Raw genomic sequence first — 20,392 nt, 5'->3', positions numbered from 1 at the left:
ACATATATAAATGGACTCCATAAAAAATAGTAGTATATACATATACTCCCTTCTGTATATAAAATACGAACAAATTTAAACGACACAAAAATTAATGCACAATCGATAAAAGAAGTTATATAAAGATTAAGAAGGGTAGTTAAATAGTGAGAGTGAGACCCACATTGTTATTAGTATTTATTGAATTCTAATTATGGGGTCATAGCTGTATAAATTGTAAATAAATTGATGAATACGAAGAATCTAATGGTAACAACTTTCTATAAATGTACATACTTATATTTTTTTAAAGGAAATGACAAAAACGAAACAAGTATTGGCTATTTTATAACTAATAAAGAGAAAGTATATACTAGGGTGTTAAACTGCTACCTTTTAAAGGAAGCAGAGCTAAGTGGGGGACAATTCTAGCGGTGCACTAATAGGCTCTTTATTCTCAGACTTTTCCTTTTCTATCCATAATACCAATGGATCTTCCCATTTTTGTATCAACTCACGAATATTCTGGATCTTTAATTTCGTTACTCTAAAAAGCTAAAGTTTAAACGTAAGTTATTATAAATCATGAGCGTCGAGTCATGCATGAATTAACTTCAAAGATGATAACGTTTTAATATCCCGGCTAAAGGATCGATTTTATCCCATCATTTTAATTAATTATCTAAAACTATCCTACTATTCAGGTAATTATAATTTACTAACGCTAATTATTTTTAGAATATCTAAAAAAATTCAGGTGATCGTTGTGGAAACCAAAAATATCCGTTTATTTGGTTTGTTATTTCATCTGGCCATAATGCTACTTCCGCCAGACTTTTCTTTTTGTGCTCCAAAATTGATTTATTTTTTAATATAATTAAATTAGTATTTTAAGTGTAATGTGAGACGTTTTTGCAGAAGGCGATCCAGCAGCAGGGGAGGGGGCAGGTGATGGACACGATCATGGAGATCCAGGAGCGGCACGACGCGGTGAAGGAGATGGAGAGGAATCTGATGGAGCTGCATCAGGTGTTTCTGGATATGGCGGTGCTGGTGCAGAGCCAGGGGGAGCAGCTCGATGACATCGAGAGTCAGGTCAATCGGGCTAGCTCGTTCGTGAGGGGCGGGACGGAGCAGCTTCAGGTTGCCAGGAAGCACCAGAAGAATACTAGGAAATGGGCGTGTTTTGGGATTATTTTGCTGCTTATTATTATTTTGATCATCGTTCTTTCCTTACGGCCATGGCAGAAGTGATCGTCATCATTCTTTTTATTTTGTTGATTGTGTTTTATCTTTTGTGCAATATGATTCTTCATTTTTGTTTGTTCATCGCATTGTATTGGATATACTATATTACACTATTTCTTTTGTTGATATGGATCATTTTTCATTATTCAACTATATATACCAAACTCAACTTACTCATGGAAAAATTATAGTTAAGTTATAATGTATGTAAAAGCATTAATTGTCTCATTTTAGTTCTTAAGCCATTAGGTAGTTTTTGGGTCATTTTCCTATTAATACATAGTTTGGTGGGTCATAAAAGACTCAATGCATTCAAATAAATGTGAGGATGTTATTATCATGTCAAGTTGGTATACACGGATACTATAATAATCCAAATGTGCTCAATTTGTCCTCGTATACATAGATATTCCTCCATCCCAATAAAAAATGCACTTTGTTTTGAGTCTGGTATTGATTTTAAACTTAATATAAAATTAATAAAATAAGATAAAGATAGAGAGAAAAATAATTAAAGTAGTGTTAATGGAGAATGGATCCACTTCATTAGAGAGAAAAAATAGTTTTTTAAATTAGAAAATGCATTTTTTTTTTGAACTAGATGCTCATATGTCCCCAAGTTAGTTGAGGTTTTTTCTTTCCCAAGATTTAAGAAATTGATGTTTAAATTTAAATCGAAGAACACTCTATGCAACAATAATACATTCAATCACTGTCATTTACAGATCGTATATGTAATACTACTACAAACAATTTCCCATTACCTTATACAAGGAAAATAATTCACGGTACAACTTCATTCTTTTTGCAGCACCGTAATATGGTAAGGCTGGCCATGACATGAACCCGATCGCACTCTTGATTCATTTTCGTCGTCTCCTGTGTCTCCTGGCAGCAAATTCCACTGCAACGAGTAGTTCGACAAATCGAACGTACCCTGGCAAAATACTGAAATCTGGAGAGGAATTTTAGCAGAAGACGACGGCTCAAGATTGAATCGAGTTGAACATGATCCGGACCAGATGAATGGTGAAACACTCTCAGGAGCTAGAGCCTTCCCAACCCGAGCCCCAGTAGCATCAGATTTAACTTTAGCATCGGTTAAATGAGTTATATCGTGCCAACCAACTTCGTTCCCAGAGACTGAAGCAGAAGAGGTGACTGAGCTTGACTGAGTTAAAGAATCAAGGGTGTTTATGCGAACTGATACAGAGTCTTCTAAGGAGTTGTACACAGACATACTAAGATTTATCTCACATAAACCAGATGAAAAGTCATGCCTCACCAACCGAGGACCATCCATTGACCACCATACTGGGCTACTGCTTCCGACTCTATGTTAAAACAGAAAAAATAAACAAAATGAAGACCAAAATATGAATTCTGTAATCACAGAGAATAATCAGTGAAATATCTAGTATGCAGAAACTTGATAGGTTCAGCAGAAGACATAACAAGAAAGGTATTTTTACCTGCAATGGCACGTGTAGTGAGAAAGAAATTCTGTGGTTCTTGGTGGCACGGAATTGGTACCAACCCCTGACTCGGCTATCAAGATGAAGTCGACAGTACTCCCATTACCCTGTTACATTCCAAGAGAAAACGATTAATTATAAAAATGGGATCATGAAGGAGACCAAAACAGAACTAAATGGTCGATATTGTTGGTAGTTTAAATTGACCATAGACACATTAACCAGGGAAACAGCAATAAAGTCATTTTATTATACCTCTCAGCAGCAGTAACAGAAGATCATACAAAACACGTGGGATAAAAACCTATTCGTATCCAAGGAACCTTAATAAAACCTCTATCTACAGCAACAGCAACCATCAAGAATAGCAGTAAGAATGCCATACAGTCCAACAGATGAGGTTTAAAACAAGGCAAAATGAAGCAACCCTGTACCTGGCCATGCCTTTCTTGATGCAATCTTTCATGATGATGGAAAAGATCAAAAGGTGAAACAGACGTATCAAACAATCCATTGGAATCACTATTAACAAGTCTCACATTGGCTATTCCCTTGGCAAGGGAAGATATGTTATCTTCAGTACTTCCTCGAGTTTTGCAATTCTGAAGCACAAAGTAACTTAAGAATGTAAACAAGGAAACAACTTAAGATAAAATGGGAAAAACAGGAATAATGAAGGCAAGTACAGAAATAAACACTTTCTAGACTTATTCATAACATAGTAGTTCCTTAAATACTCAAAAGTCATATCCAAGACAACAGCAAAAACCTCAAACTGAACTGCCATTATAACCTTACCAATAATATGGGGGAAAAAGGAGAAGAAAGTAACTGTTTTTGGATGATAGTACAGTGTCATTTCAGAATGATAGACACAAAAATAACTAGAAGGAAGAAACAGGTGTCTGTCTCATGGATGACGGTGATACGTCTTTTTCAGAACAATAAGCACATGAGAACTATCTCTGGAAAAACTGAAGTGGCACCCACAAATAAGATGAGCAAGACTCATGACTTTTCTACTAACCTTTAGCCTGAAAAAGCATGACAGAGACTGACCAGCCATTAAAAATCCCAAAGATAAGTCAGACCCTATTGGTTGCAGCGGTGCAAGTTCCCACTGGTCCCCAACACATGATAGCTGCTGAACCTGGAAGTTCTCTGAACTAGTCCTGTTGGTAGTATCCATACGAACAAGGAACTCATGCAATCTGGATGGAGAAGGGCTGATTCGAAATGACACTTCCAGAGATGGCAGCACCTAGTTTTAGGGAATAAAAGATGTGACTTAATGCTGGCATATATCATCATTTTAAATGAAAATAAATATCAAACTATATGATCAAATCATAAATTCAAGGTTGCATAGATAAGTCTTATTTAGTTTCTGTTTCATTTAATTGGTCAAAGTAGCAACAAAATAATTTGCTCCATCATCTATTTACCTCCACGTTGTAATGCATGCGTAAAGTTCGATATTTTATGATTGATGACACATCTTCTGTTTCGTAATATATTGTTATATACAGTGAAATGCTTCCAGGATCAGCAGCCCTAAACCAAAGGGGCCACTTAATGGGTGTTTGCCAAGAGCTTGCTATGTTCTGCAAATAGGAAAAAAATGGAATTAGTTAAATGCACTATGCACCGTACAGCCAAAACTGCTGGTAAAATATAGTACTACACATAGGTGGAGCACATTGACCTCAGGGAACACAAATGCAGTTTTTGCTGTCTTGGAGGCATCCAAGGTAGTGCAGCTTCGTGATGAAATCGCCTGTTTTTTAAGAAAAGTAGGGAATTCCAAGTCCATAACTTCCTGAGCTGTGATGTCCAGAAATCTTGGATGACTGATCTTCATCTTCAAGTTCTGCCAGCATAGATGAAGTGAGGCATAGCCATGTTAGAAGAAACACCGCTACACAACAAAAGCTATGTTACTGGTTATGAAAAACAAAATGATTGCAGAGATCATGTCTACAAGCAACGAATAAGTATCAATAGGCCAAGAAGCAGGCGCTTCACCGAAATGACAAGAAACAATGAGTGAATTGACAAATCTAACAGATGTCGGATGATCATTTAATGTAACCATCAAGAGAAAAAAAAAAGTTTCCTAACAGCGAAATGATAAATACAGAAGAGGTAACCTTGTATGATCTTGGATATGTGATGCTACTATAATGATATAATTAAATTCTTCCTATTGCGCTGTAAGAAAATATCACAAAATATATGCTCCCTCCGTCCTACTTTAGGAGTCCCGGTCACTTTTGCATACTCGTTTTATAAAAATGATAATAAATAGTTGAAGTGGAGAAATGGTAAAGTAAGAGAGAGAATAATTCTTCTCAACATTATTCTCTCTTACTTTACCATTTCTCCACTTTAACTATTTATTATCATTTTTATAAAACGAGTGCGCAAAAGTAACAGGGACTCCTAAAGTGGGACGGAGGGAGTAATGACCAAGACCCTCATGTCCATTTTATATCCAAAGAGGTTCCATGTCTTGGGAATTAACCAATCATTAGGAGAAGTTATTTAATGACTGATAGACTCCGGTTCTCCTATTCACAAATATGAAGAATTTATTCATATTTTAGGATTATAAAACGAAGCATAGTATGCATCTTTCATAAGAAAGTAGCATTGTCACATTTTACTTGCTGCACATTGCCAATAATACCATAATAAAGGGAAAAATTAAAAAGGTCCAGAATAACTTTGAAAAACAATAAGATAAAACTTTTACCTTCACAGGAATTTTTGATGGATTGCTCAACTCCATGGTAAGACATCGAAGATCTCCAGCATAAACTGTCTGAGGTAAGCTGTGAATGATACCCTCAAGCCTTGGCAGACTCTGAAATATTTAGCACATTGTAGCAGAAGCATTACATCTTTATAAACAGAATACTAATCCTGGTGAAGTACATCATACCTAGATTCCTTCAAGAAAGGCAACAAACTCGAAGTCAAGAAGGTGGGGGGGGGGGGTACCTTTATCACCAAGAACTCAAGGCTATCTTTCACTGACTTTTTTGGCTTTCTTTTCCCTTTAGCAACTTTCTTTTTGACAATATCTGACTGAAAGTTACAGACTCCAATTACTGAAGCAGAGAGTTTCCACCTCACGCCAACTAATTTTAAAGTGCCCTCTACTTTTGGAGTGACTGTTAGCTGAACCTGAACAGTAAGAAAAAGAAAGAGAGAAAGCAAATGATAAGGCTAGCAAGGTGTTTATCACAAACAACATTTGTGGTTGTAAATCATCAAATAGTTTTAGGTGTTGAGGCAGTGGAAGTAGATACTGACAAGCTGCTCGAGAAAGAAAGAAAGGTCTCCTAACAGATTGATATGGAGTAAAAACGATTTCGATCTGTATCACAGAATCCCAAACTGACACTGTAGGGTAGTAGAAAAAATTGCTAGATTGACAATTTATGAGCATGCTTCAAGACATAAAATAAACTAAATAAAGTCAGGGCATTTTGAGCAAAAAACACTGAGAACGTGACCAAGACAAAATCAAATCTTACAAAGTACTATAAAAAAGAAAAACGTTTAACATTTTATGTGACATAGTGGACGGCAAGAAGAAGAGAGGAGTTTCTGGTATCTAGAAGTATGTAATTTATTGCTTTTTGAACAACAACGCCCAGGGTGTTATCCTTCTTCCCAATTTGGTACTACAAAATTTTGCATGCATTTGCTTCCAGCCTTCAGCATGGGAAAACAAATTTCCATTGGTCAATGAGAGATCTTAGACAAAGTAACATGAGGGGGTGCGATATACAGCATCAATCTCCAGGTCAGCTTCCTGAACATTAAGGGCCTCAAGACAAGCAACCCCTTCATGTATCATATGATGTGCCCCCAGGGTACTATCGCTGGTAGCCAGTTGATTAGATACAAGGATTTAATGCTCACCAATACAGTTTCTCCACCTCGCATTGAAATATTGACTTCCGATAAATCAAATAATGATGCATCTGCGCTAGTCTCCCTGCATTCAGATAGTGTGGAATCACTGCAGGACTGATCAAGCCAGAAAGGAAACATAAGATGAACTAAACCCAGAAAGAATCGTGGATATACCCAGTAACTGAGACAGTTCTCAACTCCTTGTCATTCTTATCTTCATCTATAGATCCATTCTCACCTGCAATCCGCAAAATATTGTAATGAACTCCATGCTGGATTAGTATATTTAAAATAAACTATCAAGCAAAGATTTTAAAATATAAAGTTGATTTTTTTTTTATGTTAAATACTAAATGACAGTCATCCAATATTACCAATACCCTCCAAATATAACACCTTGAAATTTGTATTCGCAAATAGCCTCTGAATTGGTGCTTATTAGCAATGAAACAAGAAAAGGAAAGTTGTGGCCTGTGGGGTTTAATGTAACTTGCCACCTTTTATGCACTTTTTTATGTAAATGGAGTAAGTTAAATTTAAAGCATGATTTTCGTAAATATAACACTTTTGAGATTTGTAGTTGCAGCTTGCAGATAGCCCTTCAATTGGTTCTATTAACACAAAAAAAAAAAAAAAAAAATGTTGGTGTTTAGTGTAACTTGCCATTTTATTATGCATGTATATGTGAAATATCAAGCAGATTAGGGCGTGTTCACTTTGAAAGAATTGGGTAATTCTTGGTCTAATTGGGCCAATTCTTGTGTTCACCTTCCACTAATTAATTGTTGGGGGCTTACAATTGAGGTGAGGTCCGCACTATTCATGCCAATTGAGGAAGAATTGAAATCTTGCAAAATAGGTAAGATTTGGTTGTGCATTGAAAAGTGCACCAAGAAATGGACTTGGTTTTACACATTTGCCCCACTTTTTCACATTTTCACCTTTCCACATTTCCACTAGGAGAGATAAATTTGTCAATCCATAATTCTAATAAGTCAGTCTTTATTTTATATAATATTTGGATCAATTCTTGGCCCAAATTCTAGTATACTAAACAAGGGGGAACATAATTATATGCGGCCAATTATGGCTCAATTCTTGGAATAATTACTTCTTCCAAAATCTTAGAAATGGAATTAGTTCAAAGTGAACACCCCCTTGGTGTAAATGTAACAACTTGAGATTTTTAGTTGCAAAGCGCCCCGTTGGTTACTGATAGAACATCAAAGTCAGCTAGAGGATCAAGTGGATGAGGAGATCAGACCGAGAGATTATTATGGGATGAGGAGATTATCTCATGATATGAAATTTGTTTGGTTTATTAGTATCTTTACTTTATTATTTTTCTTCAATATCTTTATTATGCAATAGGATTTAAATTGATTTGCTTAGCTTATTTAGTGGAATTGCGATTCTCATGCCAACTCCTTTAAAAGGATAGTTGGAGGTTGATAGAGGATTATTAAGCCTCTTTGGAGGATTGTCTCAGGCGTCCTCGGAGGATTGTTTTCTTTGCATTAAATTTCAGTTCCTTTTTTCCATTTTCTCCGTGTTCTCGATACCTCGATATCTTGTGATCAACCGCCTTTACTCCATATCAGTAACACAGAAAAAGAAGAAAGATTTTTAGGGTTTAATGTATCTTACCATCTTTTTTATGTAAATTTGCTAAATCTCAAGCATGAATAAAGTAAATAACCCTCTAAGAAGTTATCCAACGAAGACAACTGGATATTCCTACGACAAAGACACATTCTGGTTAATGATGAGCATAAACCAGCCAGGAACATACCTGATTCACTTTGATCACATTCTGCTGAATGCTTGCATATCAGGGAAACATTTGTAACTGATATAGGGATCTGAAGGGGGTTCCTAAAACTAACTTCCACCTTGATTTCCTCTGCAGTATCACGAAGAGCATAACATTTGTAAGCACTAAGCAAGCACAAAAGGCTGAAATTGGTAGCTTATGAGAAGTAACAAAAAAAAATTAACTGCTTGTCATGTTCTAGTGAAAGGATGTTGCTATAGTAGAGACTGAAGAATCATTTTTGTGTGATAATTTCCTGTGGAGCAGACGAGGAAAGTTTTGACGCAAAATAAGCAAGTACCTCTCTTCAAGAACCTAAGAGAATGCTCAGAAAAGATAGCTGAACAGAGGAATGGATTGCACTTTACATAACGGCTCAATAAAGAAATAATTTCCCTTTCTTTCGGAGGGGAGTGGGACCTACTCCTTTAAAATATGGCAAACAGACTCTTAATAATTAACATGTTCTAAACATTGAATGAGAAGATATCATGCTAGAAAATAAAGGTAACATCACTTAAAAAAGTATCATCTTGAAACTGTCTACACTCTGCACACTTGGAATCTTAGGAGACAAAGCTTCATGCAAGAGCATATCATGCAAATTCAAGCCTATCGCAAAGTTCCAAACATATTTATTTTAATCCTTCCAGAAGAACTAAAGCTTCAGGGCTTCTAAGTGGAACTATCTCATTTTCCAAGTACAAAGAGGAAGTGTTGGTCAATGTTTAAGCCTCAGTTGTTCAATCATCATGTTTTTCTGCTAATATGTATCTATGAAACCAGAAGAACAAATAATCTGTAAATCATGTAAACCATATGAATTTCTCAACACATGGCCCTGGTACTTTAGGGGCAATGGCCCGCAAAAATACCCACACATTTATCAGATTACTTTTTAACACTTGAATATAATATCACCTTCATACCTCCAGTAATGCAGACATTTGATTCTTTGCACTTCTTTGGTAAAATCTTTGATTGTAACTCGAGCCAGTTACTCTTCACCCCTGCAACTGATGGTGTCATGTCCTCCTCCAACGCCTGCCACAAGCTTTCCTCAACATTGGCCTGAAATATTTCAAGTATCAATGGAAGTGCAAACAGACATCTATTTTTGGATATTGGAAGGACAAAAATAAAATTAGATAATTATGTACAATTCAAGACGGATAAAATATACTCTTAAGTTCTGCATTGACAAGTAAATTACCAAATCCTAGTTGACATAAGTGAGAGATAACATAGCCAACCAACTTTCAAAAAACAAATGGAAGAAAACGATTTCAATTGACACCATTATAAAAGCACTGATCTCCAAACCATTGAAGCATATGGTATTAGTGATCCAATAAAGATCGAACTAAGACCAGAGTGCATACACAAAATCCAAGCTCTACCATGTCTGTTAGCTACATAAATATCACAGTCTGCGTTCTTCTGGTGTTCCAAATCCAAAGCTGGAAGCCTGGAAACTTTGAACAGAGAATATACTCCACACCTCTAGTTTCTGAACAAAAGTCCAGCAACTAGTCAAGCCCAACTTTACAAAATAAGCATATTTTAAATTTAAAGGCAGTTCATACACATGTACAGAAAGAATACAACTGAGCTATGTAAAACAAACCTAAACTTCGAATATGAGTAATAATTTTATCCACTAAGGAGTGAAAAAAAATCTGCTACACCAACTCCAGAGGTATATGTTGCTAATACAGATATCCAGGCAAAATAACACCAGATATGGATCCAAAAATTTTGAGGGAGAAAATAATAATAAAAAAATGTGGAATTAAACTATCACAAATCGCAAACTATCATTATGTTGTTGTGAGAATAGATGAAACAAGATTTGATACAAAACAATTTGCTTTACTTCAGATAAACTTCAAGTGCCAGCCAGTGATATCATCACATGGATGGTCAAAATGTTACTAAAGAAATATGAGCCAACCGAAGGCTTTGAGTTAAGGGAAAGTATTAAGTATAACTAACTCACAGCTGAGGGAGATTCATAAGTGCGATGATCTTCAAACACAACTTTGATTGAAGAATAGTTTATCACAGGCAACTGGAGCCTCAACACCTCAAATGTTTTCCCTGTTTCCTACATAATCAAGTAAACCATAGATATTAGAGACATTTAAGTAAATATGAATATAACACGATAATAACAAGGTGAGTAAAAATCTCTAGAGAGTCATAGAAAAATAACATTTAAATAGGAGGGTGAAAAGAACTTTAATTGGAATCCAAGCTAACTAAGTCTCTATCTACACTCTGAGAGGAATTAAAACCTATTAGATTTATATCTACTACACTCTAATAGGAATTCAAACTAATTAAGTTGTATCTTGGTGAAAGAAATTAAAAAGATACGACAGCTTAAGAGCAACACAGATTGATGTTACATTTGGCAGGAACCAAAAGGGTTGACAAACCCTACTTGTCATATGACAGAGTGACACAACGAAAAACTTCATTGAACCAAATTAAACTCCACCTATCAATTTATTAGAATAAATGTAAAAAAGGAAAAATTCATAGACTAGAGTAGCAATTTCACCCTCGCTCAAGAGTGAGATATATAGAAAATACCAATAATAGAAAGGCAAATTGTAAGATTGCCATATGTTTACAGAGAAGTCAATGGTAAACTACACCATTATTCAATGTTTTTTTACGATGGACGATTTGTTCCCTATTTGTTTGAATTTGGGAGCTTAATCTCGTTTATTTATTTATTTTGAATGATGAGGGGGAGCTACAAATAACAAAAAAATAAAGAATTCCAAGGTTTGAGAATAACAAAAGCCCCTTGGCCTCAGACCTGAATAATTTGAAAAAATTCCCTCAGGAACAACTCTTGAGTGAGCTTGGCTTGATGACCACATGCCAAGACCTCTAGCATGTGTTTGATACCCTCATCAAACATACCAAGAATTGCATACCACCTGAAACATTTCTCAATATATTGACAAACAATTCACATGATCAAAGACAGACAAATATATATGTATATATATATAGGGGTGCGATCATATCATAACTCATATTTATGTGATAACCTAATAACCCTATCATTTTATGGGTCAAAAGTATCATTTTTATTAAAAATGATATTTATACACGATAAAATGATATTTTTTCAGCATGCATAAAATGGTACTTTTATTCTATAAAATGATATTCTGTTCCATAAAATGATATTTTTCGTCCATAAAATGAGGGTTATTAGGTTATCACCATAATTATGGGTTATGATATGATCACATCCCTATATATATATATATATATATATATATATAGATTAGAGCTATCAGGGGTTTACTTTCCAATATGGAAATGGATATGATCCCTGATGTGGCTCCATGCTGTGCCTTTGAAGACAAAAAGGGCACCTCTGTATGTTCTCACTGCATGTTTTATCTATGAAAAAGCAAGGTAAAAACTTCCAACATCATAGTATCATTAGAAGGGATAGTCAACTGAGAAGAATCATTACCTGATCAGATTCCTTGTATAGGTCACCAGACAGAACAAGGTGAAAAAAATATTTCTTTAACATGGCTGGTGTAGACATCAAGAAGCAATATGCAGCTTGCTCAAGCATGACCGCAGATCTCAAGGGTTCCTAAGAGTGACAGGTTATAGAGAGTTATAGGAAATTTTCCATCAGTTCAGTGTGCATAATTATGGGCATTACCTCACCAGAGATTCGGAAATAGACACTAGCAGCATCTTTGTACTGATCTCTAGCCTTTAACATCTCAGCCCACCAAATTCCACAGCGGGTGATATTCCGCCCACACGATGAACCAATTTTCTGAAGTTAATGGTTCGTATTAAATGAAGAAATGAAAGCTGAACAAACAAAAGAAATTCCTGTGGGGCACTGATCTTTTATATTGCACTCTGATGTCCAATAGAAATATATCAAGGACCTAACTCCATTAAGAGATCGAGCACCTAAATCCATTCACTCATTCAAATTTCAGATTGTTGAAGAAGTCAAAACTACACCATTTTCCAAAGAGAATTCCATAGATAACAACCATTTTCCCTAAACCCTAATCTATCAGTAGCTGATGTCCTATTAATGATTATTTTTATTACATTACACCATAAGATTCTAGGAATCCCATATTCTGGTGTGATCATATAACGTCATTTTTCATGGACTCCATACAATGAATGCTTTACTGGGAAAATCCTTGTAATTACAAATTTCAGATGCGCTACGCTAACCATAGAAAGGGATGGAAAGGTGGGGGGAGAAAAACTTGGCAAGTTTATCATTACCACATATGTGGTAAATGCATTTTCCATGCAGTACTCAGCATCTTGGCTTGACTGATCCAACATAAAATAAGCCAGCCCCATCAACTCCTGTCCAATCAAAACACTCCATGGAATGTAACAAAAATAGAGAATATTGAAGTATAATATGCAGCAATTTAGATAGGTTAGGGCTGTAAAATTTTAGGAGGCATACACCTCATAGTGGCACGATAAAACAATATATTTAACCCATAAATGAGCACACCGATAACAAAAAATATGGCAGCAAAACAAGTACAAGTGCCTCTGGTAAGTCAGTCTTAACTCTCTTCACTTTTTATCAATCATACTTAGTAACACTTGTTGGTTTGAAAGAAATGACTACATCTTAGTTCACCTGAATGCTTGTAATCACACACACAGACAGAATGTAACAAGGTCATACTTGTAAATTAAGAAGTGATACAAGTGATATTCTTTCCAAATCTAGCTATAGGCAAAGAGCAGCAACTAACCAAAAGAAAAAGGTGCAGCAATTCAAAATGAAAACTGAAATACCTGAACACCAGCATAATGCTTCAAAGCTTTATCAAGTTTGTAATCTGTAGAAATAAGTCGATAATTCGAGATTGCAAGTTCATAGTCTCGCAACATAAAAGCATAGTCACCCAACACTCTTATCTGAGATTCAGTCGAGTTAAAGGTGTACCTACAAAAACGCTTAAGCTAGCCAAGTTAAAGAAAGTATGGTAAAGGGAAGGAGAAAGGTGGTATTCCATTAGCAGCAGTATTATATATGGATACAACTCTGTAACATACATAGGCACACTGGGATTCTCAGGTACATCGTCTTTTCCTTTTCTCCACCATAAGTTTTTTATTTGGTTTCTAAAGCCCTTCCTTGTCGCTGAAACCTGACTTAAACAACATACTAGATTATGGTAGAGCTAGGGCATACTAACAACAACATATGAAGCGGACAACGATGGAGATACCTGCTGGTTAAGAACACGGAGTTTCAGCTCCATAAGAGGGATTATATGTTTAGATGAGAAATCATGCATGGTCTTTTTCAACTGTGAGATACAAGAAGATTGATCACAGTCATGTTAAAGATAATATCCTCTTGTAGAGAGATCTATTATGACAGCAAATAAATACCTCTTCTATATCATCCTTGCTGAGGAAGCAACCAAATTGTTTTTCATTTGAAGCACTACTTTTCTGAAACATAGAGATGTAAATACATGAGTTGAAGGCCAGGTAAACTCGCAGTCATCAAACTCTGCCTTACATGAGATGCCCATGGATTCTGTTTATGTTCTTCTTTGCCATTGATGGAAGAGTTTATACACAAGAGACAACAATCATTTGCACCAAATGTACTCCTCATTTCTGCCAGAATTCCGGTAGCTCTGCACAAAGAGAACGAACATAGAGTATCTCAAATCCGCATTTGAAACTTGCCAGGTTCTGTTAAAAGCAAAGAAAAGTTAAGACCATAACAATGCCATTCCTTGTTGCTTTCGCTTGACCCGCCATCTCTACCAGACAGCATTTATGTCTGTAAATATTTGTGCTATATAATCTCTATCTACTAATTCATGTATTCTACACACAACCATCAGTGCATGTTCTTGCAGTAGATGATTAAGGCAGAATATATGATTTTTGAAGTAGGTTATTAAGGAAGAATCTAAAACATCTTCAACGCCCCATCAAAGATAAGTTCATCCCATTGCAGTTGGAGTGATTGTCCCATAAGTAGAGATTACAAGAAAAGAATTTTACAATAGCAGTAGAATTTTCCCCTTTCAATATCCCTATAAGTTCATTAGTTTTAATACGTGATTAATAATGCAATATGTAAATCACATTTAGAACCAGGATTTTAGTCCAAAAATGTAAAATATAAGTCTAGCTTAAGAGTAGGAAGATCACCACATACTTTTCCAGCATGCCTTCTTGATTATCGTGTACCAGCAAGTAATACTTCAGAATATTAGGATCCATGGCACCATCGTTGAGAAGATGAGGCAACTGATTTGTGTTGAACAAGTCAACAAATTTTCCTATAGGATCTTTATCCTTTGAAGAGACAGCAACAAGGCCTATTTTTATCAATTTGAAACGCATAACCATCACTTAATACCTCCAGGACAACTCTCGTTACAGCATATTGAAGAAAAAGATGAGATAATAGCCAACTGAGAAACACTCAGTCCAAGTACAAGACAAGACAGACTTACAAGCCACGGGGTGATCAAAAGCTTCATGTTCTGAGAAGGCAGCAGCATCTAGCAGCTCTTTGTTAAAATTCTGAAACCATGATGGCACCAACTCCTGAGGAGAGGCTGCATAAATAACCTAATGTCACTACTTAAAAGTCCTAGCTAATATTACCATACAAACTACACTTAAAATACTTTTAAAGTGATAAGTTATGCATAAAAACCCAATTTCCCAAAACAATTTTAACCTAAAAATAAAAGGTCAGCATTAAAAAATTTGGGATTTTACAGACTATTTTAAATGTTCACTTTTCTTAAATAAGAAAGAGGGTATCTCTTTTTCACTGACTAGTGAATGATTTTAACTCAACTGGCCTGGATTGAAAAAATCAAAAGAAAAGAGGGCATGAAACAAAGAACTACCCAACAAATGCTATAATGGAATCCATGACACAGTGATGGCAAAAATCCCGGTTGAATAGAACGGTTAGAAACAATTTGTCTCTTGTTTTAGGGGTCAAAAGGACCTCAGCATGAAAACTTGGGGGTTCCAGCTACTCGTAATTACAGACTCAATTTCTGCTTCAGGTGAACACAAATCGGATATCTCTTTATCTCCGCATGAGTGATTACTTGTTTTAACCTCTCCTTTGCAGCCTGGATTGAGGAAGATAAGATTCAGAGGAAGACTATGAAACACCGAGTTAAATCTCCTATTAGCATCACAATTTGAAAATTGCAAAAAAATCTCTTCAGTTCTAATATTTTTGCTAAAATGGGACATCTCATCGGATCCCCTCCTGCATATCATCTAGCATCACTTATTCTAATTTTGTCAAAGAACTGTATAGATATATAGCCATGAGAAAATTCAAGTATACATATAAACAAATAACACAGACACGAAGCATGATTCAGTTCACAAAGTCAACTTCATCCGAAGCAAATGCAAGAGAAAATACTCATATTTAACGTCCTCAGTACTCCGCTGCCGAATATCCGAATTATAAAACAATCTCAATTTGAATTTCCTCAATCTGTACGGCTGATCACTAGCCGTCCTGACTGGAACTGAAAATTGAATAAACAAAACGCATATAACCAAATAAAGTAAACATAATCCAGCACGACAAAATTGTGGCTCAAACTTCCAGATTTTACCGTCGATGTTATTGAAAGTGCTGTAGGGGGACAACATTTCAATCAGGGATAAATGATTTCTCCGGCAGGAATCCTCCACGAGCGGCGTGCGGAGCACCATCACAGCCGGGCTGATCTGGTCCAACAGCATCCTGCCGAGCTTCGTGTTCGCCGGATCCACCATCCTCCTCGGATTCGAGCCGGATTTCTGAGCCAAAAAGAGCTTGTATCAAATACACTTGGACGGGCTCACTCGCTGAGTTGACTCGTTTTGCGTACAGAGACGCTTCAGACTCAGATCTTTGATGGGAAATAGAAGAAAGAGCTCTGTGCGCGTGGGAAGGTAACTTACTGCTTCTGGGCTTATGTAAGGCCCAATTCAATACGATGCCACCATTACATGAAAATGGGCTTCGCCCATAAAGATACTTTCGTTTACCATCTCTAACTCCTAATTTTTAATTTTCGACTGAGAATATATAATTTTATTTTATTTTTTGTTAATTTCATGCGTGGGGGACCTACTGCGTATTCATCTAGGGGTGTTCTATTAGATCTAGGGTAATACCTGATCCATCCCGAAAATCATGGAGTATAGGATACAGCCCGGACCGAGTACTAGATTTGATCGATTTGTATCGAGTACATTCGATTACCAGATTAGTTAGCTTGTCTAATTCCACTTAATCGACCAGTTAGCTTGCCTGATTCCACTCGATCGAGTGAAGTATAGCAACAAATGCTCTAGCAGATCTTACTCGGAGTAGTTAGCTTGTCCATTTCATTCGCGAGTCACTTATCCGGAATGTAACTATCTTCCCATGAATTCCCTAATTTTCTTTGTTTTAGCCTTTGTATAAATATCTATCTTAACTCATTTTATTCTCTGTTGATTTTATTTTGGAAGGACTCTTAGGAGCTAAAGCCTTCATTCTTTGTAAGGATTGTATAAATTCTACATTAGTAGTTGTATGTATTGCCTATTAGTTGAGTGTTTCTAATTAGGTGGAGCCTTTAGATTTTCTTGTAAAATGTTGAAACTCCAACCCCAAGGGCGCTCACAATCGTGGCGTCCACGTATACTCCTCGAGCCATTTCTATATAATAGACAAAGCATTATGCTATATACAAACATCTACGACACCATATAAAGATATAAAGAAATGTTTGTGTTAAAATGAGCAACACTCTTAAATTGACATCAGGACTACGTATCCAGCAATATTATAAACGCTACACATCAATAGTATAAACGCTAGACACAATCTATGGATTGTTGTCTAGCGTATTGATATTGCTAGCCTAGAAAAATTGTTGTATAGTGTATGGATATTTGGCCGAGAAAATTTACCCTGAGCATTTTTTAATGATTGTCACATGACAGCTGATTATTCGTCTACATGTACAAATGATTGGTTAGGAATGATGATATAGTGTTACTTTAATAGGTGTAGTCATTTTAACGCACTCGTATAAAGATAATTTCAAGTATTAAACTTTGAAAATCAAAGATATAAGCAACGAAGATGGCAAGTCAAAGAACTTCTAAATCCAAGTAAATGTGCCCCTAACTTCTGTTTTCTTTTTCTGTGCCCATGACATTATTTTTGCTGAGTAATATATTAAAATATCTGAGCACATACAAGGTGCTTGAAATGTACCGATGCAATGGATTTAAGAAAATTGCTAAAAAATGGAGGGATGTGCAAAAACATGCACTTAAAGAGTGTGACATGATCCATAACATTATTTTCGTAACGACTTTCAATTGAAAATATTCTAACTGATAGCATAATATAATTGTAGTTTGAGTAACTTCATTAATTAGTTCTAAACAATATGTTTATGATATGTTATGTTGAATAATTTATTTTGAATATTCCATATAATTGTAGTTTGAGTAACTTCATTAATTAGTTCTAAACAATATGTTTATGATATGTTATGTTGAATAATTTATTTTGAATATTCCGAGCACTGCTCACTTAAATCAATAAAAATAACATTAAAATGTATTGCAAATATTTCACGTGTATTAGTATTTTTTTATTTTTTTTGAAATTCCAAGCACAATCTCAGTGCTCGCAATATTCCGACCATATATACAGTTAGGGATGTTAATGTAGCTCGAACCCGTGGGCTGGCCCGATAGCCCGCCAAATTTACAGGGTTAAGGCTAAAATTTCTAGCCGATAAAATTACATCCGGATTAGCCCACACCCGATTAACCGTAACCTAGGGTTAGACTCGAAAACCGAATAAAATTTCTATCGTTCAATTTGTTTGACTCTAATTCGACACTTCATTGGTTATTTTTTAATATAGATTACTAAATAAATAACTTTCAATTTTATATATAAAATTATATTAAATTTCTATTAACATAATAATAGATATATAAATTATAAACTTCAAATTCACTAAAAAATATATATTTAAATTTCTAAAACATGATTTAAAATTTCTTGATGTTTATGTTTTATTTTGCATAAATCTCAATTATTAGTATTTGATCATGTTTATGTTTGATTTTAAGCATATATCTCAAATTTATCATAACTAAATATTTTACATTTTATAAATATAACTAATTTTCACCATTATTTATTGGATTGATCGTACGAATTTTATCGTAGCAACCCTATTGCCCCGGGCTGGCCCGAAACCCGAGTTTTTAGGGTTAGGGTTGAACTTTTATAACCCGAAAATCAGGTGATTAGTCCGCACCCGATTGAACCGCAACCGAATAGGGTCGGCCCAAAACCCGGTGGGCTGGTGATAAGGCTAATTTCATGCATTGGTTATGGGGATAAATTCGTGATTTCGGGTCTAACAAGATTTTATAAGCCGGTGTTAGAGAAACCGCCGCCGGGAAAAGAAAAAATTTCCCCGGAGGAAGAAATTTAAGGGAGAGGCGAAGAGGGAAGAGTTGCTAGACGAAGGAGCATCCAAATGGAGGGCAAATGGGAATCACCAAGAATAGTCTAGAAGCTCTACTCATTATAAATAAGAGCACGCGTTCAACATGAAGGATCTTTTCTCGAACATCGGCTCTTAGCTTAGCTTTTCCATTTTCTCTACACACACTTTTGGGGGAATCATTTTGGGGTTCACGTTTTCTAATTCGTTGTGGTGTAACACCGTCTCCACGAGGCGAAGATACAATCGTTTATTTGCTTTCTATTTACATTTCGAATTTCCATTCTTCGCATGTAAGCTCATCGTATTTTGTTATAATCTCTTGGATATTGCATTTACTTTGTTATGGGGTTTACATTTCTTTGTTTATGCTATCTTTACATTTCCTCTGCTTTCGATGCTTGTTGATGTTTGATCTCGATGTTGGAGTTTGAATTGCACGGAGGATTGTAGTTGATTGGTTGGATTTGTTTAGATGCGAGGATTGGAGATGAAAATGCTTTTGGATTGTTGTGGATGGCTTGATCCGGAGGGATGAAGCATCTCGATGTCCGGATCTGTTCACATATGCATGGATATGATAGTTAATTTCGTTTACGTGTTTACATCGCCCTAGTAATCGTAGATCTGTTTTAGTTTCGAGTTCTTTGTATTAATCGGTTTAATTTCGTTTGCCCTGTTTCGATCCTTGCTTGCCTGTTTTGCATCGGTTATTTCGGATAAAAGTTAGAGAAGATGATGTCGCTTTAGTTAGTCCTTTAGTTGGTTAATCTAGTTTTTTTTGTCGTACTATGCCGTTTTGGGAAAAATGGTCCCCACGTTTGTTTTTCCTCCGTCAGGCTAGTTTAGGAAGTCGTTGTCAAGCCCAAAGAGTTATTTCACGCTTTTGGTTATTATGCATGTTATGTTGTCTCGCCAGATCTAGCTGTTAGAATAGAACATTTCATTTCCAAGCCTAGGAATTAAATCTCAACCTTGAGAAAATTGCGTGGCGCGCCTCAAAAATAGTTTCAAGATCTTTTAGCATGTTTACTTTCGATCATTCCTTGTGGATTCGATCCGCTTCCCTATACTAACCTTTTAGCATACAGTGAGGGGTTTTTAAAAGCTAAGGAAGTGATTGTGTGCCCAACGACAAGTAACCCAAAGATTCTCTGAGTTCCTAGACCCGGTGTCTAGTGGATTCTCTGGATAGGGAGATTTTTTATTTAAACACACCTCGCTGACTTAACGCTCTTCAAATGGCGCTCTTCAGGGTTTACGACAGTAGATCCATTTCCGTTCGAATCAGAAAGTGAAAAAGAGTGGAATTCGTCAGGAGGAGAGGACCTGAAGTCGTCTACAGAAACAGAGCACTCAGAAATAGAGGAGGAGGCAGA

General features: G+C 35.9%; 2 protein-coding genes across 2 annotated transcripts; one reads left to right on the top strand and one right to left on the bottom strand.

Annotated features, from left to right (window-relative positions):
• The first annotated feature begins 884 nt into the window (after positions 1-884).
• On the top strand, positions 885-1,355 carry LOC125198104 (syntaxin-121-like). Its single transcript, XM_048096545.1, has one exon. The coding sequence runs from the start codon at positions 931-933 to the stop codon at positions 1,231-1,233; it is 303 nt and encodes a 100-aa protein (XP_047952502.1). The 5' UTR covers positions 885-930; the 3' UTR covers positions 1,234-1,355.
• A 540-nt stretch (positions 1,356-1,895) lies between these two features.
• Positions 1,896-16,406, bottom strand: LOC125198103 (trafficking protein particle complex subunit 8-like). The gene is given in 29 exon segments (XM_048096544.1): positions 1,896-2,561; positions 2,700-2,809; positions 3,137-3,304; positions 3,730-3,963; positions 4,148-4,306; positions 4,408-4,572; positions 5,458-5,568; positions 5,706-5,891; positions 6,636-6,711; positions 6,804-6,867; positions 8,422-8,532; positions 9,372-9,513; positions 10,442-10,549; positions 11,273-11,396; positions 11,774-11,871; positions 11,948-12,076; positions 12,149-12,268; positions 12,745-12,831; positions 13,282-13,432; positions 13,543-13,637; positions 13,719-13,799; positions 13,885-13,947; positions 14,018-14,138; positions 14,672-14,834; positions 14,973-15,077; positions 15,513-15,578; positions 15,581-15,622; positions 15,942-16,025; positions 16,116-16,406. Coding segments are annotated over 29 exon segments (3,864 nt in total). The 5' UTR covers positions 16,279-16,406; the 3' UTR covers positions 1,896-2,023.
• Between the last annotated feature and the right edge of the window lie 3,986 nt (positions 16,407-20,392).

This window comes from Salvia hispanica, unplaced genomic scaffold, assembly GCF_023119035.1.
Source record: "Salvia hispanica cultivar TCC Black 2014 unplaced genomic scaffold, UniMelb_Shisp_WGS_1.0 HiC_scaffold_1201, whole genome shotgun sequence".
Classification (NCBI taxonomy): Eukaryota; Viridiplantae; Streptophyta; class Magnoliopsida; order Lamiales; family Lamiaceae; genus Salvia; species Salvia hispanica.
Note: the sequence above shows the minus strand (reverse complement) of the source record. Positions and strands in the feature narration are given on the sequence as shown.

What these genes read in the sequence shown, in the direction of transcription:
- LOC125198104 (XM_048096545.1), top strand. Translation starts at nt 931, where the DNA reads ATGGACACGATCATGGAGATCCAGGAGCGGCACGACGCGGTGAAGGAG.